This window comes from Oryctolagus cuniculus, chromosome 10, assembly GCF_964237555.1.
Source record: "Oryctolagus cuniculus chromosome 10, mOryCun1.1, whole genome shotgun sequence".
NCBI classification, from domain to species: domain Eukaryota; kingdom Metazoa; phylum Chordata; class Mammalia; order Lagomorpha; family Leporidae; genus Oryctolagus; species Oryctolagus cuniculus.
Genome location: NC_091441.1, coordinates 113,346,431 through 113,374,055, shown reverse-complemented (window position 1 = coordinate 113,374,055; position 27,625 = coordinate 113,346,431). Strand labels below are relative to the sequence as shown.

The 27,625-nt window shown below is 60.3% G+C and overlaps 1 protein-coding gene across 6 annotated transcripts in view; it reads left to right on the top strand.

Annotated features, from left to right (window-relative positions):
• GRIP2 (glutamate receptor interacting protein 2) overlaps nucleotides 1–27,625 on the top strand; it is an 86,153-nt gene that overhangs the window by 31,048 nt on the left and 27,480 nt on the right. Inside the window, exon 1 of one of the 6 annotated variants that reach the window (XM_051851762.2) lies at nucleotides 8,973–9,128. The exons of 4 other annotated variants lie outside the window; for them this stretch is intronic. In XM_051851762.2, the coding sequence (XP_051707722.2) occupies nucleotides 9,074–9,128 (55 nt within the window). In that variant the 5' untranslated portion in view covers nucleotides 8,973–9,073. Of the gene's footprint in view, nucleotides 1–8,972; nucleotides 9,129–19,998; nucleotides 20,122–27,625 lie in introns of those variants that run through there. One more of the 6 variants, XM_051851763.2, reaches the window with a different exon arrangement.

The following is a 27,625-nucleotide window of genomic DNA, read 5'->3' as shown; positions in this document are numbered from 1 at the left end:
CTGCAGCCGCAGGGGCCTCAGGATGATGAGCGGCCGGGGTTCCTCTCCGGTGCCTGCCTCTTCTTCCTCGCAGATGCTTGCTTTAGTGCCCGGCAGCAGGCTGCAAGGGTGCTTGGAACCGAGGGCCCTGGGCTCGAGTCCTGGCCCTGCCCTCTTTCCTGAGTGATGCTGCACACAGATCTGCCCCAAACCAAGGGGGAGATGGACAGGAACAAATCGTTTCTCCTATCCCTGGTCCACAGCTGGCCTCCAGGGAGGACTGAGAGCAAGACCACGTCTCAAGGCTGGGAAGTCATTCATTCATTCATTCATTCATTCAAGTGAGGTCCTCTGGGAGCCAGAGAGGGTTGTAGGGAGGGAGAGGAGGGTGATGTGATGGTTTCACAGGTGCCTGGAGGGCCAGCTCCCTTTTTAGACAGTCAGGAAACAGGCTCAAAGCAGGCAAAGACTCATCCCAGGTCACACGGTGGCCTGGTGACCACTTCTGTCCCTGAAGGCCTTGGGAAGGGGGTCGGTGGTGGTGATGAGGGCAAGGTGGGAGGGGTCGAGGGTGTGGGGAGGTTTTGGGGGACTGCAGCCCACTTGGCGAGAAACACTGAAGGCTCACATGCCTGCATGGACGGCAGATGGCCTGGGGTCCAACAGCGCCGATCCCTCGGTCTGTCCCCACCCTGAGTCTGATGGCCCATGGCCTGGGCGCGCTGACTGCTCAGGTTTCTGATGTTTGCTGCTGCTGTTCTGATGGCCTGCGGCCGGCCCAAGTATGGGCTGGGGCCGTGAGTGTGATGTCCTGGGGTTCTGTATCCACCGTCTGAGGTTCCACGGCACCAATGTGCTGTGGCCCCAGGGCCATCATCTCTGTGCCCTTGTGAACTGGGGCTCTGTGGTTGCGTCTGGGGCTCTGGGGTCTTCAAGGGGCTGTCACTATTTCCCACTGCCCTGGGCTCTGAGTCCAGGCCTGTGGAAGCTCATGAGCCTTAGCCCAGACCACCAGTGCCAGCCTACAGGGGACTGGAGAGGGGCCGTGCCGCAGTCGGGCCCAGTTGTCCGAGGAGAGGGAAGACAGCTGACACCTCCGGGACATGCTCCTCCCTTTCTTCATCTGGGGTCACAGCCAGGGCCATTTGTGGGTGCTGCTGCTAAACGTGGCTGCTGCCTGTGGTCACAGACGCCGTGGCCCTGGCTCCGGCTGTGCCACTTACCAGCTGTGGGACCTCAGCCCCCTCCTGTCTCTGTGCCCCAGGATGGGGCTGTGCTGGCAGCAGGCGGCAGACGGGTCCCTAGTCCTCTGCATGTCAGGTGGGGGACCCAGAATGCCTACAGGACACTGTGCCTCCCACGTGCTCGCCCCCTGCCATGTAGGGCACTGTTCTCTCCTCTCCAGGCTTCTGGGACTTGGACTCTGGGATTCGTTTTCTGAGAGAGGGCGGCGGGGGGGGGGGGGGGGTGGAACCTCAGGCCGGTGGGGTGTGGCCCAGCCTTGCAGTTCCATGCCTGTGGCCACACAGCAGCTGGAGGCTTTTTTCTGTCCCCGTGTGAGGAGCCCAGTGTCGTGCCAGCCACTGCCCTGACGGGCATCTGTGCTCAGTAGGAGCAGTGGCCCGGCTGCGAGGCCAGCTCCAGGGCGCTGAGCCCGGCTCTGCTCTCTGCTTTGAGCTTGTCCCTCCCCTTCCTTGGGCCTCCACCTCCCTGGGGGGCGGGGTGGGGGGCAAGAGCCCTCTAACGCTGCATCTCCTCAAGGGTGGACCCAGCCTTTGCCCTCTCGCCTCAGTTCTGGTCTGGTTTCCGACTCGTGCTAGGGGAGAAGGGTGGCACGGTACCAGGTCCCACGTCAGACCCGGAACACCAGAGCCCAGGGTCCACCGCCATGCAAATGCACCAAGAAGGCCCCCCCGCCTCCCCAAGTCCACCTGTAAGGCCAGGCCCCGCACCTGTGTGAGCTGCAAGGCCAGGTGCGGAGTTGGAAACCGGGCAGCCAAGCGCAGGGGCTCCGGGGCTGCAGAAGCTCGAGGTGCTGGACCGGGGGCCGTGCTGTGCCCCTTGGTGCTCTTTGTGCCCAGCCAGCTGCAGGCAGTCTCATCAGCCACGCTCACACCGCCCGCACAGCAGAGGCGGCTGTGTTTAGAACAGCAGGGTGGGTGCCGGGATGGGCTCGGAGCCGGCCGCCGGGCTCACACCCCTGTGCCATCAGAGCCGCATGCCAGGGGCCCTTTGCTGGCTTTCTTATGCCTTGCTCTCCATACTCACAGCACCCACCTCGTGGGGCATAAAGAGCCGGTGACAGTGTCTGTCTCAGATGACGATTTGTAACTGGCCCTCATGTTGGGACCTGTTTCGCAGTGGACAGAACAGAGGCTCTGGAAGCAGAAAGGCCGGCACACACTTTGAAGGCAGGCCCTGTTCCCGGCACAGTTGTAGCCCTGAGCTTGAGTCATTTCGTGAAGCTGGCAGAGCTGTCTGGTGCCTGGCCCCCGTTGTGCTCACCTCGTGGGTGGCCAAGCAGCGGCGTGGCATTTGCATTCCATCCAACTCTGAACATCCCGATGGGCCATCCCCTCCCTGGGACCCAGCAGGTGTGGGGAGGGAGCCCTGAGGGTCAGGGTGGGGAGGGGTGACTGGTGCTGTCATGGCCTGGCACACAGAGGAGCCCGGGCTAAGCCGCTGTCGCCAGGGCACATGGGAACGTAGTGGTGGGATTTCTGCTGCCTCCCCCAAGTGCCCCACGGTTTAATCTGTATCCCTGTTACTGGTGCCGGCCCAGGCATTTGCTCCTAAGCATTGCACCATAGAGGCGGTGCCAGGGGTACTAACAGGCTGCCACCTGTTTCCTGGCAGGTGGCCCTGAGAGTGCACCTGTCTGCTGGCCACGTTGAGAACGCTGGGTGGCCTTTTCTGTCTTGGCTCGCAGTGTCCTGGAGCCTTCACGTGTGCTCCTCCTGGTGTGGTTCTAGCCTGCCCTGGGGCTGCTTGCTGGCATTGGCCTTAGCGGGGGGGGGGGGGGGGGGGGGATGGGTGGAGGGTGGAGGACTGGCTTATGTTGGTAGTCCCCTCTCTGCAGCTTGGATACTGTGTGCTCCTGGAACGGCCACTTTCCCTCTCTGGATGTCACTGTCCCTAGTGTCAGAGTCAGTGGGGGCTCTACCCTGGTGTCCTGCAGAATCCCTGGGGGGCTTAGAAAAGTGTACTGTCACCGGCGCCGGGGCTCACTAAGGCTAATCCTCCGCCTGCGGTGCCAGCACCCCGGGTTCTAGTCCCGGTTGGGGCGCCGGATTCTGTCCCAGTTGCTCCTCTTCCAGTCCAGCTCTCTGCTGTGGCCAGGGAGTACAGTGGAGGATGGCCCAAGTGCTTGGGCCCTGCACCCGCATGGGAGACCAGGAGGAAGCACCTGGCTCCTGGCTTCTGATCAGCGCAGCGTGCCAGCTGTAGCAGCCATTTGGGGGGGTGAACCAACGGAGGGAAGACCTTTCTCTCTGTCTCTCTCACTGTCTAACTCTGCCTGTAAAAAAAAAAAAAAAAAAAAGTGTACCATCAACAGCTTCTGATTCAGTTCTGGTTGTTTCAGTCCCCCCCCCCCCCCCGGGCAACTCTAACAAGCAGCCAGGTACACCCAGCTAAGGGGCCGCTGTCACCTGTGCTCAGGTGAGGCTCACTGTCTCGAGGGCCCTGAGCCCTCTGTAAAGGTGGTTTCCCTCCTGGTGCCGCGTGCCCGACTCCTACCAATTGACTGAACGCTGTCCGTGGGGAAGCCTCCCAACACTTGTCTGAGTTCTTCATCATCTTCCTCTGTATTCCCTATGGGGCACTGAGGCCCAGCCCATTGGTCCTCAGGGCATGGGCTCCCAACCCTGACCGAGGCCCGGCCGCTGGGCAGCGAGCTGTGAACTCTGGCAGAGGAGGGCGGCTCGAGCCCCCCAATCAACCTCCTTCCACTGCCCCAGTTGCCTCCTCTGCTCCCTGAGCCGTGCAGTTCTTCTGCCCCCGGCAGCCAGAGGGGCGCTGTTACGTCTCAGGTCAGATGGTTACCTCCTCCACCTGCTCACCAGCTTGCTGCACCCCTGTCTCTCCAGCTCGTTCCGTCTCCAGCCCTCTCAGGGGGCTCCCTCCTCCCCCCTTAAGCCGCTCCTCCCCGGAGGCTGGTGATGATGTACCGCTCCTTTTGTTTTCACTTGTGTAAGAATTATAATTTTAATTTTCCTGACCTTCCGGTACTCTAAGGAAGGGGTGCCCACTATTCTCAGACCTCCCTCCCCCCTGCCATGCGATAGCCACTGCCCTAGGGAGCCCTGGGTGAAGGTATTTAGAGTCCTTGGTCTGGGGAGACCACCCCCTGGCTCTCGGCACTTAGTAGAGACACACAATTCTTGCCAAAAATCACCCGCTCCGTAATTATGCTTGGTCCGTTGATTGCTCACCTTCTAAGATGTTGCATCATTGACTGTTTTTTTAAAGTTTTATTTTAAAATTTATTTTATAGGCAGAACAACAGAGAGAGAGAGAGGAGAGAGAGAGATCTTCCATCCACGGGTTCACTCCCCAAACGGTTGTAATACCTGGGGCTGGGCCAGGCCAAAGCCAGGAGCAGGGAATTAAGGGAGGGGCTCCAGGGGCCGGTGCTGTGGCTTAGCGGGGAAAGCTGCCACCTGCAGTGCCCGCATCCTGTATGGGTGCCAGTTCGAGTCCCGGCAGCTCTACTTCCAATCCAGCTCTCTGCTGTGGCCTGGGAAACAGTGGAAGATGGCCCAAGTCCTTGGGCCCCTGCACCCACGTGGGAGACCCGGAAGAAGCTCCTGGCTCCTGGCTTCGGATTGGTGCAGCTCTGGCCATTATGGCCATCTGGGAAGTGAACCAGTGGATGAAAGACCTCTCTCTCTCTCTCTTTCTCTCTCTCTCTCTGTGTGTAACTCTGATTTTCAAGTAAAATAAATAAATCTAAAAAAAGAAAAAGGGAGAGAACCCAAGGACTGCGTCGCCTGCATCCTCCTGGGTGAGCACCGACAGGGTGCTGTGGCCTCCCGGGTGAGCACCGGCAGGGTGCTGGGCCAGAAGCCGAGTGGGGGCTGGAAGCTGGGCGCGCCGACGTGAGGTGCCGTTGTCCCGAGTGGCGTCTCAATCGCTTCACCAGATGCCCGTGCCGATTTACTCATCTATTGCACTGTCCTTTATTCTCTCTTCCCCACTAGGAAGTAAGTACCACGAAGCCCTGGGGTTGTTCATGGCTGCCGCTCCAGGCCTGGCACAGGCAAGGGGCCCGGCAAGTGTTTGCTGAGCGAGTGGCTGGGTGGTCAGCCGCCCCCCTCCCCCATCAGGCTTGGAGGCCTCCGTCTTCCTGAGATCCAGCAGCAGAAATGTCGGGACTTGGCCCCTGGGGAAGAAAAGGCCGGAAGATGAAAGGCCTCTCTGATGAGATGCTGATTTGTTTTGGGAAGCCAGCGGGGGCGGCAGCAGCCCAGGGCCCCTGGGGCTTTGTGAAGTAGAGGCAGAAATGGAAGAAGCGGAGCTGGTGGAGGCTGGCCCGGCTCCCTTGGGGATCTTCTCCCCATTGTTTGGGCTCTGTGTGGCTCATCTGTGGGGGCTGCCAGTCAGTCCTGTGTTTGAATCTCAGCTTGGCAGCCCTCATGTCTGTGCAGCCGTCAGCAGCAGGGGAACCTCTCTGGGCCTTGAGACAGAAGACGTGGGGAAGCTTGAGGGGACCATGGCGTGTAGCCACGGGGGCCAGGGACGAGCAGGAACTTGCTTGAGGCTACCCAGTAGCTGGGAGCTGAACTCGGGCCTCCTAGCTCCAGCCCAGGCTGATCTCCAGGGCTGTTTGTATAGTGGTTCAGGCTGAAGCATCCCATGGTCACTTCTCCTGTAAGGGATCTCTGTTCCCTCATCCTCCCTGGGACTGCCTTGTAAAAGTCGCAGGTGCACAGCGGGGCCTGGCAGGGCAGTGCAGCTCAGGTAACTGGCAGGCCTCAGCTGGATGGAACCCCGGACCCCGAGATCCTGGGCTGTGTGTGCCTGCAGGAGTTCCTCAGCCAGCTCCGGCCTCCTTCCCCAAGGTCAAGTGTTGGGGGCCCCTGCTGAGGCTGGAGTCTGGGGAGCATGGTATTCCGTGCTCTGTTTCTCATCCCCTCAGCCTTTGCAGAGCTCCTGCTGTTTGCTGGGCCTGGGACCCTGAGACGAGGAAGACACTGGATTAATCAGGACTTTATGGGTCCAGGTTGCTAAAAACTCAGCCTAAAACTGGCTCAAGGGAAGGAGGGAATTTATTGGCTTAAGATACTGAAGAGGGATACACAACTTCAGGCATGGTCCAGGTGCTGGCATGACATCATCATCGGGATTGGACAACCCCCCTCTTTATCCCCTCCCTTCTGTCCTCTCTAATTTTGGTGCCTCAGTGGCCACCTGTAGCCCCAAACTGGCACCACTTCTCTGCCTGCCAAGGGAGCCGCCCTTTCCTAGAAGTTCCGCCCAAAGTCCCAGAATAGTCCCTCATTGGCTCACTTGAGTCACCTACTCATCTCTGAGCCAGTCACTGCATGTGGGTTGGCTCCCCTGGGTTGAGGGCTCCTCCTGCAGCTGGGGGACAAATCTCCACCCAGACGGAGTGCAGGGAAGGAGTAGCCCCCCAAAGAAGTGGGGGTGATGCTGCTCAACGAAAAGGGGACAGGTTTTGGAGGAGAAATTGGAGTGCACGTGGGGAGAGGAGGCATGTGTTGAGCACCTACTGTGTACAGATGCTTTGTGTGGAATCATTGTGTCCTTCCTGCAGCCTTGTAAGGTGCAGAATCTTAAACTGAGACCCGGGGGCAAGCAGGATCTTCCTTGGCTAAGCATCCTTAGAGGGTTGTGACCAGGTCTTCCCCAGCTCTACTCAGGCACCAGGGAGGACCTGGATCTCCTGGGATCCGTGGACCCATCTTCCCAATCAGCTCCAAATAGGCTGGGCCCAAGACTTCCCTGTGGATCCTGAACCCCTCAAATGGCATGGCCGCTGGTGTGCTGGGCTTCCACAGCTCTCCCCTCTCAGGCCCATCACAACGTCCAGATCCTGCTGTTGGACACTTGTGGCTCACTCTCCTGCCTCCAGACCTCTTCACATTAGGATCAGTTCTTCCCCAGGATACGTCCAGGAGGATGTCAGAAGGGGTGGGAGATCGCCGGGGTGGGGGGGGCCCTTTCCCACTGTGTAACTTGTTTGTACTCAGTGCTGTGCACCCGAAATTGCCCTGTGCTCCCTCCACGGTGGGAATCCCGCACTCGAGGGGCTGTGTGCGGCACCAACCTCAGAGGTTTTATTTTTAAGGTTTGTTTATTTATTTATATGAAAGGGAGAGTTTACAGAGGGAGGGAGGGAGAGACACACACAGAGAGACAGAGCAGACAGACACACACACACACACACACAGAGAGAGGGAAAGAGAGATCTTCCATCTGCTGGTTCACTCCCCAGATGGCCCCAGTGATCAGGGCTGGGCTGGGCCCAAGCCAGGAGCCAGGAGCCTTCATCCCAGGCCATGTTCTGCTGCTGTCCCAGGCTCATTAGCATGGATTGGAAGTGGAGCAGCTGGGACTTGAACTGGCACCCATATGGGATGCTGGCTTAACCTTCTGGGCCCCCAGACCCTGGACTTCCTCAAGACAAGTGCTCACTGCCGGTTCCGACCTGAAGCCTGATTTCTGTGGCTGCCGAGATTCCCGAGGGGCCTCTTGCCCTCCTGGTCAGCACAGGGGCTGTGGGAGGTTGGCCAGAGGAAGGAAGAAGCAGAGCTGCAAGGTGGGGAGTGGCAGGAGCCCAGGTTCTGCTGCTGCTGCTGTAACACCGAGCATGCCGCTGCTCCCCTGCCTGCTGCTGCCTGCCCTGCCAATTCCAGGGGCGACTGGGGAATCAGAGAGGAGGCGATCTGATTGCCTGGTGTGTTTGCTGAACTCATGCTGGGTGCCCCGGAGCCCTGGGGACTCTGCCCCACCCGACCACTGTGGGTGGTTTCTCTTCCCTGTGTTAAAATGAGGAGGTGTGGAGGCTAGGAGTGAAGTGTCCTCCTCTACCCTGATGACCCCATCACATGCCCAGCTGTGCTGCCCACTGGGGACACGGGACAGATGGCCCTTGCCCTGGGAACAAAAGCACACACCAGTCTGAAATGCACAACTCTCATCCCAGTTATCCGTGGTTTTGCTGTACTGAATTTCAGGTGCCTGTCATCAGCTCAGTGCAAAAATATTAAGTGGAAAATTTCAAGAAGAAAGGCTTCACAGGCTCTGCGTAGCATCATGGGATATCACACTGCCCTGCTCCATCCTACCTGGGACGTGAGAGAGCCCTGTGTCGAGCTGACCCACAGGGTATGTGCTGCCCACCTGTTCGTCACGTAGCAGCAGTGGAGGTGATCGGTGGACTGTGTGGGTATCTCGGTGCTCACACTCCCAAAAGGCTAATTAACACCTTCACTCGATGCTCGTGTGGCCTCTGTCTCACCTACAAGCAGCACACTGTCCCCCGTCACTGTAAGAAGGGTAGGAAAACACAGTAGGGTATTTTGAATGGGTGCCCACACTCATAACTTGTGTTATAGTGTAGTGGTGCTATGGTTCTGCTTCACTGTTAGTCATTGTTGTCGTTGTTGCCTGTTCTATACATGCAGCCTTACTATAGGTGGCTGTGTTCAGGCATCCGCTGAGGGTCCTGGACCGGATCCCCGCAGAGAAAGGGGGGATGCTGTGTTGAAACCCAGGTGTCCCTGGGGCTGGAGCAGGGCTGGAGGAGGGCCATGTGTGAGTGCAGGGGGTCTGCTCCAGCGAGTCCCCAGCCAGGGTGACAGAGCGGCGGGTGGGCTGGATGTGCGCTTTGACGAGAGGAGGACCTGGGGGGCGGGGTGCCGATGGGCTGGGATCTTGCTGGCGCTGGCTCCGGGGAGGATTATCTATTTTAGCAACTCGGAGAGGGAGGGAGGGAGGGAGGGAGGGTGGGAGAAGGCAGGGAGCGCCCAGCCCTGCTGGTTAGCGCAGGCAGCTCTGGAGCACAGACAGACAAGCAAACACACTGGGGTCGGCAGGGCTCCTATCTGGCCACCAGCAGGAGGGCGTGATGCTGGCTGTGTCACTCAAGTGGCGGCTGGGCGTGGTGAGGCGGCGTCCCAAAGGTACCATATGGGGACATGAGTTGGCGACTGGAACTGGGCACTGGGTGCTCTGGGGGCTCTGGGTGGGAGGTGGAGGCAGAGGTGCCTCCGAGGGTGCAGCCGGGTCCCCTCCCTGCCCTCAGTCAGTCCCTGTCCCGCCCTGCCTGGCCTTTTTGGCAGAGCTGGGTTTTTGTGCTGCACCCTGGTGCGGGTCTCTGTCTCCTCTCTGGGGCAGCGGCTCAGCCACAGCCCTTACTCTCACTCTGGCTCCAGCTCCGGCTCTTCTCCGCCTTCCCAGCTTCCTTGGGGGCCTCTCTGCCATTCCTGTCTTTGTTTGCTTGAGCCTCTCTAACTCCTGGGTCCCTCCCCACAACCTCCCTCCCTCCCTCCCTCCCCGTCTGCCTTCCGCTGGACCCCAAGTCTCCAATCGCTGTCTCCACCTCCCTCCGTCGCTCCTTCGTCTTTGGGTCTCTCGGCCCCAGCTCTGCTTTTCCCCGGGTCTCTCCTGCACTCTGTCTGTCTCCCTCCCTACTTTCCTGGTGTCCCGGGATTCTGTGAGGGCTACGGGGCTGTCCGGTGGCTGGGGGGCTGGCGGGGAAGGTGCCGTGCGTGCAGGGCAGCTGCAGCATTGGGCAGGGGAGCCGTGGGCAAAGCCTGAACTTGGCGTGGGGCCAGGCTCAGTGGATACCGGGCTCCTGCACCCTCCTGGGGTTGGGGTGGGGAGGGTCGGGGGAGCTGTGTGACCTCAGGCTCCACCCCCCCCACCCCCCGGCTGCTGTTTTTCCGTCTGCCACATGGGAGAATCTCTGAGCTTCAGGCAGTGAACTAAGAATAATCTTGCCCTTCACAAGAACAGCAGCGACAGACATTAATGCAGCGCCTCTACATACCAGACAAAGCCCTTACCCGTTCATTCCTCTCGACAGCCCTGCCTGGTCGGTCCCGTCCTTGTCCTGGTTGTACAGAGGGGGAAACCGGAGCACAGGCACCTTAAGTAACTTGCCAAAGCCACACGGCTGACGGGGGGCTGGGGGGCTCTCTCCAGCCAGCTCTCGTAGCTGCTGGGAGCGTTATCTAGACTCTGAGGCATGGGGGCTGCCTCAGGGAAGGGTCCAGGGGTAGCAGGGCCATGGGTGCCGAGGGGAAACTGGTGTTTGACGTCGGGGACACAGCGGCTGATACCTGTGAGCATCACGATCGGGATCTCTTGGGGTCCCCAGGCACTCCTGTGCTGGGGCTGCCCACTTCCCGTTGCGCTGAACAACCCCCGAGGACACAGGCAGAGCCCCCAGGCTGGCAGGATAGCTGAACACATCCCGGGGCGTCCCCAAGATTTGCAGAGGAGCCAGTTAAGTGCTGTGCATCACGTTCTGCCCTTGGAGATGTGGGTTGTGCTGCTTGTCTTGGTCCCAAGAGACCTGGATTCGCCCCTGTGTGACTTGGAGCAGCTACTCAAAACCTCAGTTTCCCCGTCAGTAAAATGGGTCCAAGAAAAACCACCATCCTAGGACTGCAGTTACAGCTGGGAAAGACTGGGGCAGGGGCTGGCCCACAGTGGGAACCTGGGATTTTGAATTCCATCTCCCCAGCCCTTGACTGTCTCTCCCCACAATTGCCCCACATGCAAATGCCACCCTCCTTAGCCAGCCAAGCCGTTAGCTGAAGTTAAGAAACCAGAAGAGGAGGATGTGGGGATGCCGGGCCCTGCCTACCTTCTGTGTGTGGGGACAGGAGAGAGCTGGCGGGGCGGGGGGGGGGGGGGCTGTGGAGCTTGGACTGTGCCTGCAGGCTGTGGGAGCCATGGAATGTTCTTGAGCAGGAGAGAGTGTGGGATGGCGTTGAGCCTTAGGATGGACTGCAGACGGGAGTGCAGGGAAGGGCTTGAGGTGGGGTGGTCGACAGGGGAGGGGCCCAGGCTCCTGGGTGGGTGCTGAGGCAGGAAAAGAACGTGTGCAGTTGCCCACTCTGTACGTATTTACTGAACACCTGTTATGTGCCAGGTACTATCCCAGGCCCTGGGGGTGCAGTAGAGTACAAGAAAGAAATGCATGCCCCTGGCCTCCCAGCGTCCTCTGCCCAAGCCCTTCAGTGGCACAGTTGGTGCTGACTCCCTCCCTCCCCTCCTGTCCTCGTCGAGGCTCTCCCCTCCCCATCATGGTCCCAGGTCTGACTCCCAGAGTGGACATGAGCCCTCCGGAGGGCCCCGGAAATGCACATCAGCCGCGAGATTTCTTTCCTTATCAAAGAGCCAGGGATAAGCTCCCATCCTGGAACTGCAGGGTCTTAGCAGGCTGGAGCAAACCTCTGGACCCGCTGTTTGTTCTAGCCTTTGCGTGTGTCAAGTGCTCACAAGGCCTCTGAGCTGAATCTCCCCATTTTACAGCTGAGAAGACTGAGGCCCAAAGAGGAAGTGACTTTCCAAGGTTGCACACCTAGGAAAGAAGTGATAAAGCCCCCCTCCCCCTGCAGGCTGTCTGATGTCCAGGGGCTTGTACACAGCGATCAGTGTTTCTGGATGCCCTGTTGGGAGCCAGGGGCATCTCTGTTGTGTTCCCCAGGGCCTCTGTCCTCTCCGGCTGCTCCTGCCCCAAGGCAGCCCTGCAGAGACAGATGCCCCCTGCCTCACCTCTGCTCCACACTCAGTGGCTCTCCTTCTCCCAGGACAGGCTGTCTCTCCCCGTCCCTCCTGGCCACCATCCCCATCCACACCCAGGCCTGCCCAGCCCTGTCAATGGGCCCAGGGCAGCGGGAGTCTGAGCAGGACAGAACAGGCAGAATAAGTTTGGGGGGGGGCACATTCCCCCAGCTCCTGTCACCCACTGGGACCTGCGTTGTCCCCGCTGGTCAGCTCGAGTGTTCCGGCCAGCAGGCCACCTGCCTGCTTTAATTGCCCAGTTGATGGTGAAGGCTGCAGGCGCCATGTCCCTGTCTGCGGAGTTATCCGACAGAGTGAGGAGAATCAGAGACCCAGGCTGGCCCGATTCTGTGGGTCCCCGGCAGGTCCCTCCTCCTTCTGGCTTCGGTTTCCCTCCTCTGCCCCCAGCTGTGCTCTCCTGGGCTGGAAGCTTCCTTGCCACCTCCCTCCATCCACCCAGTGATTCCCCTTGGGCTGACCTTGTCTCCAGCCCCCGCATTTTGCTGTCTTGGCCGAGGTGATGGTGACTCATAAGCAGATGTGGCGGGCAGGTGGGCGGGGGACGGCGCATAGCCATCAACTTCCAGCAGCCACAGGCCTGGGCAGCGAGGGTCCCTGGGGGACACGCTGGGGTGAGGGCCCCTCCCCTTGCCGACTCCCAGTGCCCTAGTTGCAGAATTGATTTGACCAGGAAGATTTGGAAACTGCTGGGGGCCCCTGGAGTTTAAGTCAGGGGTGCAGGAGAAGAGGGTACAGGCTGGCTGAGGCCAGAGCAGAGCCGGAGAACACAGGTCCTCTTCCTCCCCCACACCCACGTGGGCACCTGTTGGACACGTGGCAAGATAGAACCCATTTGTACTCATGGTCTCGTAGCAAGGTGGAGGTGCAGGTGAAGCCAGGACTCAAGCTAAGGGCCCCTCTAAGCTCCAGTGCTGCTGCTGCCGGGGCCGGCAGACTCGAATCTTCCTCTCTTTACCACTGCTCTGGTCTGAGGCTCCTCTGGAGTAGACAGGCAAGGAAAAGGGCAGGGTGTCCAGTGTGGGCGATGGGGCCCCAGATGAGGCACCTGCCAGTGGGAGGAGCGTGGGGACTCAGGCAAGGCTTCCTGGGGGTGGGGATCAGGAGCAGGCAGATGAAGGGCTGGGGATACGGTGCTCCTGGGTACCACGTGTACACAGGCTCAAGGGTAGGGACCAGCTGCGTGCTCTGCTGGCGTGGGCAGTCGGGGGAGGCTGGAGGAGGCCTGGCTGGTCTGGGGCATGCTTGGCCACCTCCCAGTGACTTCCTCAGTGGCGCCAAGGCCCCAGGTGACGCAGGCTGCCTCAGCTGTCAGGCTGTGGGCCCTGGCCCAGAAAGCTCAGGGTCAAGCCGAGTCCTGGAATGAGTGCTGTGTGCGGGCGCCTGCCCCTGAGCCCTGCAGGGCTCCCTCCCCACTTCACCTCTGCCCAGATGCTCAGTGGGTCTGCGGGGATCCTGGGATGCTCCCTCTCCCAGGGTTCTCTTTCAATATATGCATCTCTGGGCTGCATAGTCAAGTGAACCTGGCCCACGTGCACCAGGCCCTTCTGAGAGCCCAGTGTCCTGAGCCGCCAGGAAGGCTTTGTCGCTGGAATCCCATGGGGACGAGAAGCCATCTGAAATCTGTCTGGGGGCCAGCGGAGACCAGCTGGGATTATTGGAGGTCTGTGCTCCTAGCTGCTCTGAGCCTCAGTTCCCCGACTTGGACCAGGAGGTGCTAGGCACAGGGGCCATTTCTCCAACATGGTCAGGTGTGTGGCTCAGGCAGGATGGTTTGTCCTCTCTGGGGGAGCTCCCCTGGGGGTGGCATGGGAACAATGGCTCCCCCACTCTGTCCGGCTGCACAATAGGTCCCCACTGAAGTCATATTCACACTCTGAGCTGTGGCCTCCCCTGCCAGGGCTCCAAGGCCAGGGTGTGGGACCAGAGAGAGCCACAGGGAGGCAGGCTGCAGCTGGGATAACAGAGTGATTCACCTCTCACAACTGTGCAGGAGTAGTTGAACAGGACTGGGAACAGGCTGCTCAAAAGGTAGTGAGCTCCTTGTCTGGAGAGGTGTGCAACCTGAATCAGACAGCAGGGAGGGGACTTGCACTGGACTGAAGTGTTAGAAGGGCTCACTGGTTTCTCTTGGAGATAGTGATTATGTGCGATCATCATTTATCTCTCATTCATTCAGCACACGCTTGCTTTGCCCTTACTGGGTGCCAGGTCCTGCCCTGAGCAAGACAGGCGAGGGTCTCTGGGTAGTGGAAAGAGCACTGGGGAACGCGCTGGGACATCTGCCCGGCGTGCTCAGGGTGGGCTTCTGCTGAGGCAGATGTCGAGGCTGGGCTCTGAGCATGGGGGGAGGGGGGAAGAATGTTCCAGGCAGAGCAAAAGCACCTGAGGAGGGAGCACCTGCTTCTGACTACCTGACCTTCAGTCCATCTGAGTTGGGCAGCCCTCGCCAAGTCCCTTCCTTTTCCCCTGCCTCAGTTCATCACCTGTAGAATGGGAGCAGCAATGCCCACCTTGTGCGGCTCTTGAGAGATTCTGTAAGACACTGTGCATACAGTGCTGTGTATTCAGTTGGAGCTCCATAAATTCCTTCTTTCCTGTTGTGGGGTGTTTGCATTTGGACGGAGGTGAACGCTTGACCCAGGGGGTAGCTGGCAGCATTCCAGGCACCAGTTAGCTCACCCTGGAACTGAGGCTGGCCCCTGTGGTTGTGCTGTGTTGACCCTCCCAATGCTTCATGCCCTGTGCGTATGGCCTCCATCAGCAGGCGTGAGGCGGCGTCGCTGCGAGTGGACTTCTGGGTGCCAAGACCCGAGCTCCTGCTCTGACAGCTCCCTCTGGGTGTAGCTGCGCCTCCATCTCACTGCAGGGCCTCGGCAGAGCCTGCTTCTCCCCAAGTGCCGTCGCACAGTGCATCCAGGGTCCAGGAGTGCCCGCGTTCAGAGCACTCCCTCCTGGCAGCCCTTGTGTCCTGGGACCCGGCTCCACCTTCCCGTCAGCACACCTGCTCTGCCTGCCCCGGCCAGCCCACCTCGGCTTTGAGTGGTTTCTCTTCTTCCCCCTGAAGGCGTGGCTCAGGTCGGCCTCTCCCAGGCCGGGTCCCTGACTCTCCTCTCAGTGTCCCTGGCTCTTTGGCCCCCTTTGTTCTGGTTGGCTGGGGCACACCCACCCTGGGTATGGTCCCTTCTGTGAGAGATGCCAGTGTTCTGCCGTGAGGAGCGTTCTTGGCTCGTGGTGGGCGCTCTGGGAGCTGTTGTCCGTCCTTGAACCTGGTGTCCAGCTGGGACTTTCTCCGGAGGAGGGCTGAGAGCTTGGTCTTGTCCTGCAGCGGAGCCCTGACATGGGCACCTTTCTTTTCATGTTTTGCTTCAGTGCAGCGAGGGCAGGTGGGCAGTCAGGGAGCGGGACTCGTCTGCTTTGTGTATCGCTGAAACCTCTGGGTCACCTGCCTTCCTTCCTTCCTTCATTTATTTAAAAGACCAAGTGAGAGGAGAGACAGAGACAGAGACAGAGACCATTCATCTTCTGCTTCACTCCCTAAATGGCTGCAACTGCTAGGGCTGGGCCAGGCTGAAGCTAGGAGCCTGGAACACCATCCAGGTCTCCCACGTGGGTGCAGGGGCCCAAGCACTTGGGCCGTCGTCCACTGCTTCCCCAGGTGCATTAGCAAGGAGCTGGATCTCAAGCAGGAATGGGGTGGCCAGTACTGGAACCGGCACTGGTGTACGGGATGCTGGCCATTGCAAGCAGTGGCTTTAACCTGCACTGCCATAGTGCCTTGGGCAGGTTTTGTTTCTCAAATGTAGCAGAGGCTTAATAAATCGTCTTCTAGGACTGGAGAGGTGGGGCGGGGCCATGAGCAGGCCAAGCACCCCCAGCTGCCCCTTGTTACAGTTTCTGAGCTGTTTCACTCGCTCACGGAGCTTCTCAGCAGTAGCCGGGGAGGACGTGTTTTAGAGGAGGAGCAGGCCTGTGCTCCATGTCCTCTTCTCCAGAGGGAAGCTACTGCAGGCCCCAGGGAGCCACCTGGCCGGGCCCCTGTCAGGGCTCCCCAAGAGACTCCCCAAGAACAACGCAGGGTGCGCTGCCGGCCCTCCGATCACGTGGGTCCCCCGTCCGACAGCCTTGGGCGTGCAGCTGTGTTCACGTGTGCGTGTCTTTCCCAGGTGGCTCTGGATACATGGAGGGCTCGCAGGGTGTAAACAGTCTCAGGTGGGCCTGGGTTCAAATTGTGGCTCGCCCTTTTTTCTCTGCATGACTAAGAGCAGTGGCATCGCCCTTCTGGGCCCCGGTTTCCTTATGTCTGAGGTAGGTGTGTTGTGGGGTGAAACATGCAAAACCCTGGCACGGGTTTTCTGTGCCCCCGCTGCCAGCCACAGGTCTTCTAAACATTCTAGAAACTTCTCTCCCGCAGTCTGTCCACATGGCCTGCCATGCTGTGCTCCTGAGACACTGGCAGGGTTTGTGGACATGGGATGTGTGGCCTGGGAGCAGCCCACAGGAGCAAGCATTGCCCCCCGCCGTGTTTCCCAGCCTGCCCTGAGGTCCGGTGGGGACACAGCAAACAGTGAGCCCTAGGAGATCCCCATGCCTCTCCCGTGTGCCCCGCGGAATTGCAGTCTGAGCCTCCGTTTTCTCGTCTGTGACACAGGGATGGCAACGCCCGCGTTGTGGACGTGTTTCACAAGTGCAGGGTCTGGGGAGGGCCCGGCTTGTCCAGCCCTGACCAGTGTGTGTGTGTGTGTGGGGGGGGTGGTGAGGAGGGAGGGAGGAAGGAGCAATAACGGGTTTTATCTCTGGGTCCCGCTTCTCCATCTCTGCCTGCCTCCCACCCAGACTTCATTTCCTGCTGTCACTCAGGGTCCCTGGCAGGCTCAGGACTCAGCCTGCAGTCTGAGAAGGCAGCTGCGGCCTGGGTGCAGGCCCCAGTGGGTCACTGCCAGGCCCCTCCCCCAGGCCCTCTCTGGCCCTGTTTCCCAGCTGTGCATCAAGAACTGGGTTCCCAGGTGCAGTGGTTACAGCCACCGGCAGGGGGCAGGGCCAGGGGTGCCCGAGCACCAGAAGCTGTCCCAGCTGCAGCTCCTGGCAGCCCCGTGGGGAGGCCCAGGGGGCCCTGTGCCATGTGAGCGTGTGTTGGGCCCGGAAGTCTGTTTGCAAAGCCCTCCACCCTGGCCCCTCACAGGTGCGGAAACAGAGGCTCAGGTAGAAGACTGGGATTGTAGCCTGGCTGCCCCTGGCCTGTGTGGCCAGCCCACTGGAGTTGGCCTGAGGCTGTTGGGTGGATGGACGCTTTCTGATCCATTACTGCATGGTCTTCCCAAGCCCAGCCGGTGGGAGCTTTAGTATTTCCATTCTCTAGCTCTGGAAGCTGAGGCCCAGAGAGGTCAGGACGTTTGCCTCAAGTCACACAGCAAGTCCTGCTCCAGTCGTCTCAAGAAACCCAGGGACCCGGAGGCGTGAGGGCCTCTCCTGACCACAAGGGCTGGGCTGCCTGCCGGCTCAGTGGCCCTGCCATCTGCCCCAGGCTGTCCGTCCTCTGCCCCACATGCCAGCCATGCAGTTCAAAATGTGGAGCAGTCAGATGCTTTCCCTGGGAACTGCTGGCGGGCCTGGCTCCCGGCCACCGCGCACAGCCAGCAATCTGTCCCCTCTTCTCCCCCTCCCCGAGGCTGGCAGCACTGGCGACAGGGGTCTTCTTGGTAGGGAAGCCCGGCAGCTGCCGCCTGCTCTCTACTCCCAGACGGGACCCTGGCTGCTCTCCCCAGCTACCTCACAGGCTGACATCCTCCCCTTAGTCCTGCCCGCAGAGCTGCAGGGTGTCTGAGTTCCTGGCAAGGCCTTCGTGTCCCCGGACCCTACAGGTATCCTTGGCTTCCCAATGCCTGGAGCATGGGAGCCAGAGTCGTTAATTCAGTGCTTCTTCAACTTGAGGGGCCTCAGCTGGGGCCTGTGAACACACAGGTGTTGGCCCTGGAGGCCTGGGTGGAGCTGGGGACGGCACTATAATAGGCTCCTAGACCTCCATCGCGAGACCGCAGGAGACGGCTCGTGCTCGGCTCCTGCTGCAGCCTCTCCTTAGCCCCGGTGTTGCACACCTGCAGTGACTTCTCTTTGACACATGCCTCTCCCCTCTGTCAGCCGGGCTTAAGAGCCCTGCCCAGACGGAGCTCACCTGCACTCCCACACTGGATCGTGGTCTTGATTTGCTTACAGCAGCGCCAGGAACAGCCACGCTTGCTCCGGCCTCATTCTTGGAGCTGGTGACTTGGGCAAGGTAACCTCTGGGCGCTGGTTTCCCTAACCCTGCTTTGCTTCCCAGGGGAACGATGGTCACTTTCAAATGCTCTTGTACCCTTGGATAAGTGTGGGCACAGGGGCAGAGGGCATGGGGACGAGGCCCCCTTGCGCCCATCTCCCCACCCCCTGCCCGGTACTGAGAAGGTCAGTGCGACATTTCCAGGGGCTGCTCCCCCACAAAAGTAAATTCCAAGAGGGGGCAGCCAGAAAGACAGGAAGGAGGCCAGCGTTCCAGCCGCCAGCTCCTGGACGGAGAGCAAATGTTTGTTTAAGTCCGGAGACAGACTCCGGACTCCCCAGGCCTGGGGCCTACACCCCTCTGCCTCGCTTCCCTGAGAGGCTACAGCTGGGGAGGAAGCAGCCGGGCTCCCAGCCCCTCCAGCAGGGCCTCTGTGCCCCAGGGGCCTTCATCTACATCATCAGCCCCCTACTCCTGCATGGCAGGGCACAGTGGGAGCCTGCACCTTTTCTGGGCCTGCACTTTTTTCGGAGTCTCCCAGCCTGGTGCCTGTTGGTTGCATGTCCTCTCCTACCCTCTGGCGTCTGAGACCTTGGTATATCACTTGGACCTCCGGCCTCCCTGCTCCTACAGAAACCCTTGCTCGGTACCTGGGACATACCTGATGCCAGCCAGAGAGGAAGGTGCCTTGGGAAGGGGGCCACAGAGGAGAGGCTGGGGCCACCTGTGCATGCAGGGGTCCCAGGTGTCCTGCTCCCCCTGTTTAGAACCTGGACTGTCCAGAAGGGACCAGCAGTGCTCGGCTGGTGGGAGCCAATGTGGGGTGGCCTAGGAATTGTGGGATCAATCCCAGGGTCTGTGCTCATAGGGCAGGGTGTGGTGGGGTGCTGCAGAAGCCCTCGGCGGTGTGTTCCCTCTGGTGGCAAGACACGGAACAAATCTGAGCCCTGCTCATTCCGTGGCCTAGAGTTCCATGGGTGCCAGGACCTCTGTCGGCTCCTCTGCTGCCTCCTGCCAGGAGCTCCGTATGATCATTCAGGTTGTTGACACCCCTTGGCCAGTGTCCCGGGTGTCACTGTCACCGCCCTCCCACCAGCAGCGTGAGGCATCTGCCCCTCCATTGGTGCTGGTGCATGAGATGCGGGGTGCTGCAGGACGGGCAGGAGCAGCAGGTGCAGCCGGCTGCCCCTTCTCACAGACAGGTCGGGAAGGGGTCCTGGGTGGCCCCTAGGAAGGGCCTGATCAGTGCTGAGCTAGTGCGAAGGAATCCTGAGTGTGCAGGGCCGATGCCCAGCCGCGACAGGCAGGGGGCAGCTGCCCACTGTTTCCCAAGTCTGCAGCCAGCTGCGCCTGCCCATCAAGCCTGAGGGCCGGCAGAGTCTCCACCCAGCTCACTTGGCCATCAGAGAAAGCTGTATGGACGCTGCTTATGGCCAGCTGGGGGGGGCTCCACTTCCCCAGGTGCCATCTTACTGGAGGGGAAACTGAGGCCTGGGCCTGGGGGCTCTGAGGGCAAGAGGGTCTGAATGGAGGTGTGCAGACCACGCTGCCAGTGCCCCTGCAGTCACAGAGGCCGTGCTGCATGTGCTGCACCCTGGGATTCTGCAAGTTCTGTAGGACTCTGCAAGAAAGTTTGCAAAGTGCTATTCCCCTTTTCCAGGTGGAAAAATTGAGTCCTAGGAAGGGCTGAATGCTGGCCAAAGTTCCAGGGTCAGTTAGGAGCAGAACTGCCCCTCCACCAGGGTGTCTGCCTGGGAGTCCCATGCCATCTTCAAAGACCCCACCCTACCCCTGCTGGACTCAGGCTGCTGGGGCAGACAGAGTTGGACCCTGTCCTGGAGCCAGCCCTGGTGACAGCCATGTCCCCTTTAAGCAGAGAGCTGCCTGCTGCAGTGGGTGGACTCTGTGCCCAGCCAGTGGAGCTGTGAGCTCCCCTCCCACAGCCCCTCCCTGGGGAGGGCAGGGGAGGGGAGGGGAGTGGAGGGCAGGGGAGGGAGGGCGGGCCGAGCAGCGTGGCTGAGGCTCCTGGAGGAGTTGGCGGGCAGCAGGGGAGACAGTAGCAGGCATGCTGTGTGGCCTCAGCCGTGAGACCCCTGCAGAGGCGGGTATGTAGTGGGCAGAGTGAAGGGCCCAACCCTGGTGCCTCTGGAGCTGATGCCCAGAGAGTGCGGACTGGGTTGGCCCACCCCTCCCGAGACCCAGGGCTGGTGGGGGCGGGGGCGGTGCAGGGAAGGGAGGGGCGCAGGACGCCTGCTGGAGCAGTCCGCAGCCTGTGGCCCTGGCTGTCCTGGGCCAGCATGCCAGGTCCCAGGGCAGCACTCGGGCAGACTGGCTGCGCTCTGCTTGAGCTGAGGGCTCTGCCCAGCTTCAGGTGGGAGGCAGCGCCTGCCCAGAGGTGTGGAGCCCAAAGCCAGCAGTGAAGTCAGGGCTCCCAGGCACTTTGGGGGAGGCTGGGCTGTCCGCATGGCCCCTGGGGCTGTGTGTGTATATGGGGGCAGCTGCCATATGCCTGGGTGGCCCAGGGAGGAGGGTGGGGCACACGGGATGCTCTAGCCGTCTGTCCATTAGCTCCCCTTACTTCCCCCAATAAGGAACTCGTCAGGGGCCAGGCCCAGACCTGGTCAGACTGCACAGGTACCCTAGGTCACTCCACCCCTTCACAGACTCGGGACACATTCCAGACACATCTCCACAATGCGTTCAAGGACAGGGCCTGGGGACAGAGGGGAAACTGAGGCCTGGGGCAGGCAGTGGCTGAGCTGGGCCTGCACCTGGAAGGCAGCAGAGCCCCCGCCTTGCTGCTGAGGGCCCTGTGGACTTCAGCTCCCCAGTTCCCACAGCAGGGGGCAAGGGTGCCCCACCTTGGGCTCCCAGGTGACACCAATGCCCACAGCGATGGCAGCGGTGGGTTCTGAGACCCTTCTCTATGCCAAGCTGTGTTCTCACCTCTTGCAGTCTGGGTTCTGATTTCGTGCTCACCAGGGGGCTGTGAGGTGGGCACTGTTACTCTCCCCATTTTACAGGTGGGGAAACTGAGGCACAGAGCTGCTAAGCCACTTGTCCAAGGCTGTGCAGCCAGAGCTGGCGATGCTAGGGTTGACCCCCGTGTCCTTCCCACTGGCTCCCTGGCCTAGGCACGTTCGTCCTCCCCTCCCCCTCCCCTGAGGTCACTGCAGGTGACCTTACCTGGGGTGCTACCAAGGAGGTGCCTTCTCCTCCTGAGCTGTGACTGCCAGTGTGACTCAGGCCCCAGTGTCACCTGCCTGATCTTGCAACACCCTAGTCTCCTCACTGGCCACAACCCTGGGCTGCCAGACAGACTTTGTCCTCTGCTTCAGGTCCTTGGAGAGCCCCTGGCATCTTCAGGTGCAAGGCCAGTGAACCTGGTGACCCTTGGGGATCAGCCTGTCTCCAAGCTGCTTCCAGTAAGGGTCCCAGAGCCCTGTTCCTCATGGATCACTGGGCCTGCAGCTGGCCAGGCCTGATCACGTGGCCTCTGCTGGAGCTAGGCAGAGCAGCCGACAGGTGGCCACTCCAGACGCTTCCACACTGAAGAGGAGGAGACATGGCCCGGGTGGCCTGGCCGTGCTCAGTGACCCTCGAGAGCTGCAGCTGGAGTTGGGTTGGAGGCAGGAAGCCGGTACCCTTGTGCTCAGGCCCCACGCCATGGCCGGGCCTGGGTTCCTTCCTGCCACTGAGCCCACGCTGTGGTGGGCAGAGGTGGTGCAGCAGCCTCCGGATGGCTGGGTGCAGATCTGAGAGGAAGCCCTGGCTGCGGTCCACAGGCCTGCCTCAGAGATGGGAGGACTCTCATGCCTCGGTCACAGAGATGGCGTTGTTCCCGGGGCTGCTGGGCCAGCGCGAGGCCTGAGGAGCCCAGGCAGGGCACATGTGTGCAGGTGTGAGGGGGTTCTCTGCTGGCTCTGGATTCCCCTGGGCAGGCACCACTTCCTGCTCTACAGCAAGGGCTGAGGCTGCGGGGAACCTCGAGGTTCCCGGAGCTGCCTGGAGCCAGGGCGGGCGGGGTTGGCATCCTGGCTGTCTCTTCCTCATCCGTGACCTTGAGTAACTTGGTCTGCTGCCCTGATCCCTAGTCTCCTAATCTGTAGCCAGTCGCTGCATGCCGGAAACATTAGCTGGGTCTCGCTTGGTGCCCGGCCCCCATGCAGGAGTTGGCATCCAGGTGGGTGGAGGCAGATTGTAAATGGCATCACTGAGTGTTAATGGAAGAGTGACGGGTGTAGATTGGTTTTGAGTGCTGGGAGGAAAGGTAGTCGGAGGGGCCAGAGGTGTGGGGTGTCTGCTGAAGATCCAACTGGCTGATGGGGGAAGGCCTTCTTGATAGGGTGACATTTTGGAAAATTCCGGAAGGGAGGGAGGGAGTTTGTGGATGTCTAGGGAAGAGTGTTGCAGGCAGAGGGAACAGCCAGTGCAAAGGCCCTGGGGCTTACACTGAGGATGCAGGCTTGCAGGATTGGAGCTGGGGAAGGGAGGGGCTTTAGGAGGGGAGGTTGGGGAGGCGGAGACCAGCACTGGTGGCGAGGACTTGAACTTTTATTCCGGATCTGCCGCATGGCTGCTCTAGGCAGCCACGGTTGGAGAATTGAGCCGTTCTGCAGGTGACCCAGTTTTGAGGTCTTGTTCCTCGATCCTGTCAGTTTCAGGGAGAGGAGGGAGGGCGTGGGCTTGAACGTGGAAGCCTGAGGCTGTGTTCGCTCCCGCATGGTGTGGGGGTGGCCGCGATGGGAGAGGAGCAGCCGGGTCCCACGCTGGCAAGGGAGCACCCTGAGGCTGGCAGCCCCCTCGGGGGAGGCTTGTGGCTCTTGGTAGCCCTGGTGTGCCTGGCCCATGGGTGCCGGAGCCCTCGCTTGGGAACTCTTGGCCTCACTGGGCAGCCATCCTCCCGACACCCCAGTGCTCTGGATTTGGGGTTTGTTGCCCTCCTGTTTGGAGCAGAGCTGAGGGTTAAGGATGTGGTCTCTTGGGGCATCACAGAGACCTGGGCTCCACCTTGCTCTGCAGCTCGCCAGTGGAGTCACTTCTCAGGGCCTTGGTCTGTGTGTCTGTAAAATGGGACAGTCAGTGAGGTTCCCTCCTGTGGCTCTCGTGAGAATTAAGTTCTTGCATGTCAGGTGCTTAGAGCAGGCTTGGCCCAGGGACAGGCTCACTTGCTAGTGTTCTTTTTCTTGTGGCATCCTCGGGACTTGGAGTTTGTCTGAAAACGGGTGGGTGCTGGGACCAGAAGACTGGCTTCTGGGGGGTGGGGTGGGGGGTGGTGGGTGGGAGCTGTCTGTGGTAGGGCCTGGGACTGGCGTTCCGGGCACACAGGGGTGCTGAGAGGCGCTGCCTGGGGCTGTGTTGGTGGCTTCAGGACTGCAAGTGTCATTCCTGGGTCCTGACCTCCCCCCCAGGACAGGGATTGGGGAATAGGCAGAAGGGGGCCCCGAGGGGAGGGCTAGACCCCTCCAGAAGCCAGATGGCCTGGGCTTGAACCCTGGCTGTGCCCCCAGGGGATTCTCTTACCTCTGTTCCCCAGGTGTGGCCTCTACGACATAGGGATGGCGAAGTCACCCACTGTTGAGAGTGGTAATGATTGACCTTCTTAGAATAAGGACTGGATTCCAATCCTGTCCACTCTTTACCCTACTTAACCTCTGCGCACCTCTGTTTGCTCATCTGTAAAATGGGAATCTGCTGAGGCCGTTCCCCTGCACACGGCAGAGTGTCCCCCGCTCTATCAGAGAATGCAGGACCCCTTCAGTGGGGTGAGTGACAGCTGGGAAGGCTGCCCTGCCCTGTGCCCGAGAGGTGGGCCCTGGCCTCTGTCAGGGACAGCAGGAAGCGTGAAGGGTCTTAGACGTCGTAGCCTAGGGGGCGCCCATCTGCAGTCGGAACCCATAGTTCATCTTACCCCTTCGGCAGGAGCCGCAGTGGCTTCTGGGATGGGGCACTGCCTGGGCTGGGCGTGTCCAGTGGGGTTTGAGTGTCGATTGGTGGCTGCTGTGGTGGAGCTGGCACTGCAGCCCTCCCGGCGGGTGCACCATTGTGAAGGCTGCGGTGAGGGCGTGCGGGGGCCACAGTCGACCCTGGAGGTGCTCCCTCGTCACAGGCATGCAGGGGCCCAGCTGATGGTGCCTGTGAAGGCCGGTGTCCCTGTCTGCGCCCGGCGTGGCCCGTGGACATTGGCTTTTTCCCTGCTCCTTTGTCGAGGCCCTTCACAGCGCCCCACTCCCTTGCCCACCACCTCGCCGAGGCGGGCCCTGGCACAGGCAGCCTGGCAGGAACTGACTTCCTTTGCCCTTTGTCAGAGCTCAGCAGCTCCCCGGGGCTCTGGACAGAGGGAGATCATGAAGGCGAATTAGCAATGATTTCAACAGAAATAAAATAGGAACCCCCCCCCCCCGCTCCCCCTGCCAGCCCACCTCCATACTGGGCTGCCTGGGAAGGGGTCGCAGGTGCACAGGTTTGGGCTGGGGGCAGCATTGGCTCCTGGCCCCGCCCCCGCCGCACCCTTCCGCATTTGGCTGCGGAAGTGAATTTGCCTCTGAAGCGAGTTCTTAAAGCACTGATTGACTGAAGGCAAAAGCTCATAATTGCCCATTGCTGGAAGGAGGAGATGGAGAAAAAACACGCACACACATGGATAAAAATATCTCTGTTTTTTATGCACGTTTCCAGCTGAAAATTGGTGGGAAAGATGTTTTTGAAAAGCCTTCATCCCGGGGAGTGTAATTACCGGGTCCCAGAACAAAGGCGCGAAGAGTGTGAGAGTGCGAGGGCGTTCTCGGAGGGAGGGGGTCTGAACTCCACGAGCCTGTCTATAAATAAAGGACCCCCTCAGCTTCCCAAGCCCGGGCCAGCAGGAGTCTCCGAAGAGTGGAACGCCCCCACTTGACAGACGGGGAAGTAGAGGCTCCAGGCACAGAGCGGATTGGGAGTTCTGGTTCTTGGTGGATTGTTGGTTTGAATGCTGCCTTGGTTTCCCCCACCTAAGAGCAGTCAGGCGAGCGGGGTCCCCCCCCCATAAGGTATTGACAACCCTCGCCCTGCTCCTGGGGGCTGCGTTTGTGAGTGCAGTCCAGAGGCCTCTTCAGCAGCTCCTCCCCCAAATGCCCATACCTTCCCTGGAGAAGTCAGTGTTCGCTGCCTCTGTCTAAGCACGCTGCTGGGCGTGTGGCTGGCAGCCCGCAGGCCCCCAGCCCCCCACAGCTGCAGAGCCTGAAGCCAGCAAGATGGTGTAAAAGGGAGCAAGCTGGGACACTTGGGGTGGAGGAGAGCTGAGTGGTGCCCCTCGGCCGTCCCTAGGGTGTCACCGCAGCCCAGAGGGGTGCTGTGTAGCTCATTGCAGCACTTTGTGAGTATCGGGCTAATGATGGCGGACAGGTGGCATCGGAGACAACCTGGAAGGACGCCAGAGCACCCAGGAAATGGCCCCGTCCCCCAGCAGCTACTTCCTGTCTCCTTTGCTTCAGCTCCCTGCGTCTTCAGTCTGGGACGCTGGTTCTTGGTTTTTGATACCCAGGCTTGGAGTTCCGGCCTCAACCCATGTCACTCCCTGTTTCACGTGGGTCCCACCTGGTACTCGCTCCCTGCCCTCCCGCTCTCCCTGCCGTGTGTCTCCCAAGGATGCATCGAACTTGGAGTAGGTGACAGGAAGCCAGGAGAGGGGCGGTCCCCCCGGCAGACTGGAGTTTGCCTGGATAAGATGGGCTTTGTTTGAGAGTTGCCCTTGTCAAGTAGCAGCAGGCTGGCTGTCGCGGCTTGCCTGGAGTTGGTCTTGTGCGTTTTATTAGCCCAGAAACATCTTGTTGGATCCAGATGAAGTGCATCTTGGGGAACTGTAACGGGAGGCATTAGACTTAATGGGGCATTGCCTGAATCAACCGCGAGGGATGTGAACAGGGGGCCTGGGCGGGGGATGAGCGGAGCTGCTGGGGCGCAACCCTGCGGGCCCCAGAAGTGACTGCCGGCTTAACTGCTGTTTGATTTGTTATTCACGAACTGCTGGCAAGCAAGGGGAGCCCAGCCCTGGTTTGGCAGAGCAGTGACTGGGGAGCTGCGAGGGGTCTCAGTGGTTAGGGCTGCTGGGTGGTAAAGGTTCTTGGGCCCAATCTCTGTTTTGCCCAGGCGGAGCCCAGCCCCCAACTCCCGCAGTGGTTCTCTCCAGGGGGTTATATTGCCCCCTAGGGGACATTTGCCAAATGGAGTCCCTTTGGGTTCTCACAGATGTGGTTAGCATCTGATGGTTACTCACCAGGGAGCTGCTAAACTTGTTTGCACGTGGAAGAACCTCTTCCTCCACCCCTATGAGTTACCCAACCCCGGGGCCCATAGTGCCAGGGAGAGGAACCTGCTGTGGACCCAGTCCTTGTTCTGGTTGTGTGCTAGCCCTAACAGACCTGGGCCAGCTCCCACCCAGGATAGCCTACTTCTGGGTAAACTTGGTCTCCAGGACAGTCTACTTCTGGGTGAACCTGGTCTGCCTTGTCGCTCGTGCACAAGGCTTACCAGGATTGGATGGGCTTTGTGCCACCTGCCGGGCTGACCCCCTCTGCAGCCTCACTTTCTCACGCTGCCTCTGAGGAGCCAGGAGTGCCAGTGGGCTGTGTGGGTTATTGTGGGCTGTGTGGGTTATTGTGGGCTGTGTGGGTTGGGGCTTTACCGTGTGGCAGTGGTGAGAGAAGTTCAGTTCGCAAGTGGTAAGCAGCAGAGCTGGGACCTGCCATCAGGCAGGGCTCTGAACACTGAGCAGAGGGGGTTCCACAGCAGGGGGCAGTTGGGGGGCATGCAGGTGAGGCCTGCAGGAGTGGAAGCTGGCACCGGGAGGGATGGATCCCGAGGCAGCACGCACGAGCTGCCAGCCTGCCGGTTTGTCAGTTCTTGCCGTGGTGCCTTTGCCTGCTGTCTCGGTCCAGTGCTGAAGGAGGAGCTGGGGGGAGTGCTGTGGAGAGAATCACTGGTTCCAGGGAGACTGGAACACTCAGGGCGGAGGACAGGAGGCTGGAGTCTGGGCCTGGGTCCTGGGAGCGGTTGCTTGGACCGAGAACTTGCCCTCATCTCCCAAGTGGACGTGATGGCAGCGCCTGCCTCCTGCCGGGGTCGCTGGGAGAGGTGAATGGTGTGCACTGTCCCCTGTCTGTGGGGAGATCACAGTTTGGAACACGTGCAGTGTCAGGGCACCTGGGAACCTTCCCGCTTCACCTCCTTACAGGTGAACTCATGGGAAGGTACAGAAAACCTCAGACGGGAGCCTGAGAGTGCAGAGGAGCTGAGGGTGTGTGTGGAGCCAGGGGTTGAGCTTGGGACTGCAGCTCTCTGGGCATGGCGACACGGCAAAAGAGGTGACAGGTGTAACCAAACAGAAAATGAAAGGTAGAAACAGAACTGTTGGTTTCCTCCAGATGATGTAGAAAATCCAGAAGAATGTGTGGATAAACTTAGAGTTGATACACGGATGTAAAACGCAGAAAAGAATCAGCCGTATTTTATCTACCAGCTGCAAATAATTAGAAAATGAGATTTGAAAACAGTCCGATCTGTGCTAGCACCAGCTCTTCCAGTCTCTAGGCGCACACGGAGAGAGATGGGTGCAGGCGCTTTGCGAGGTCA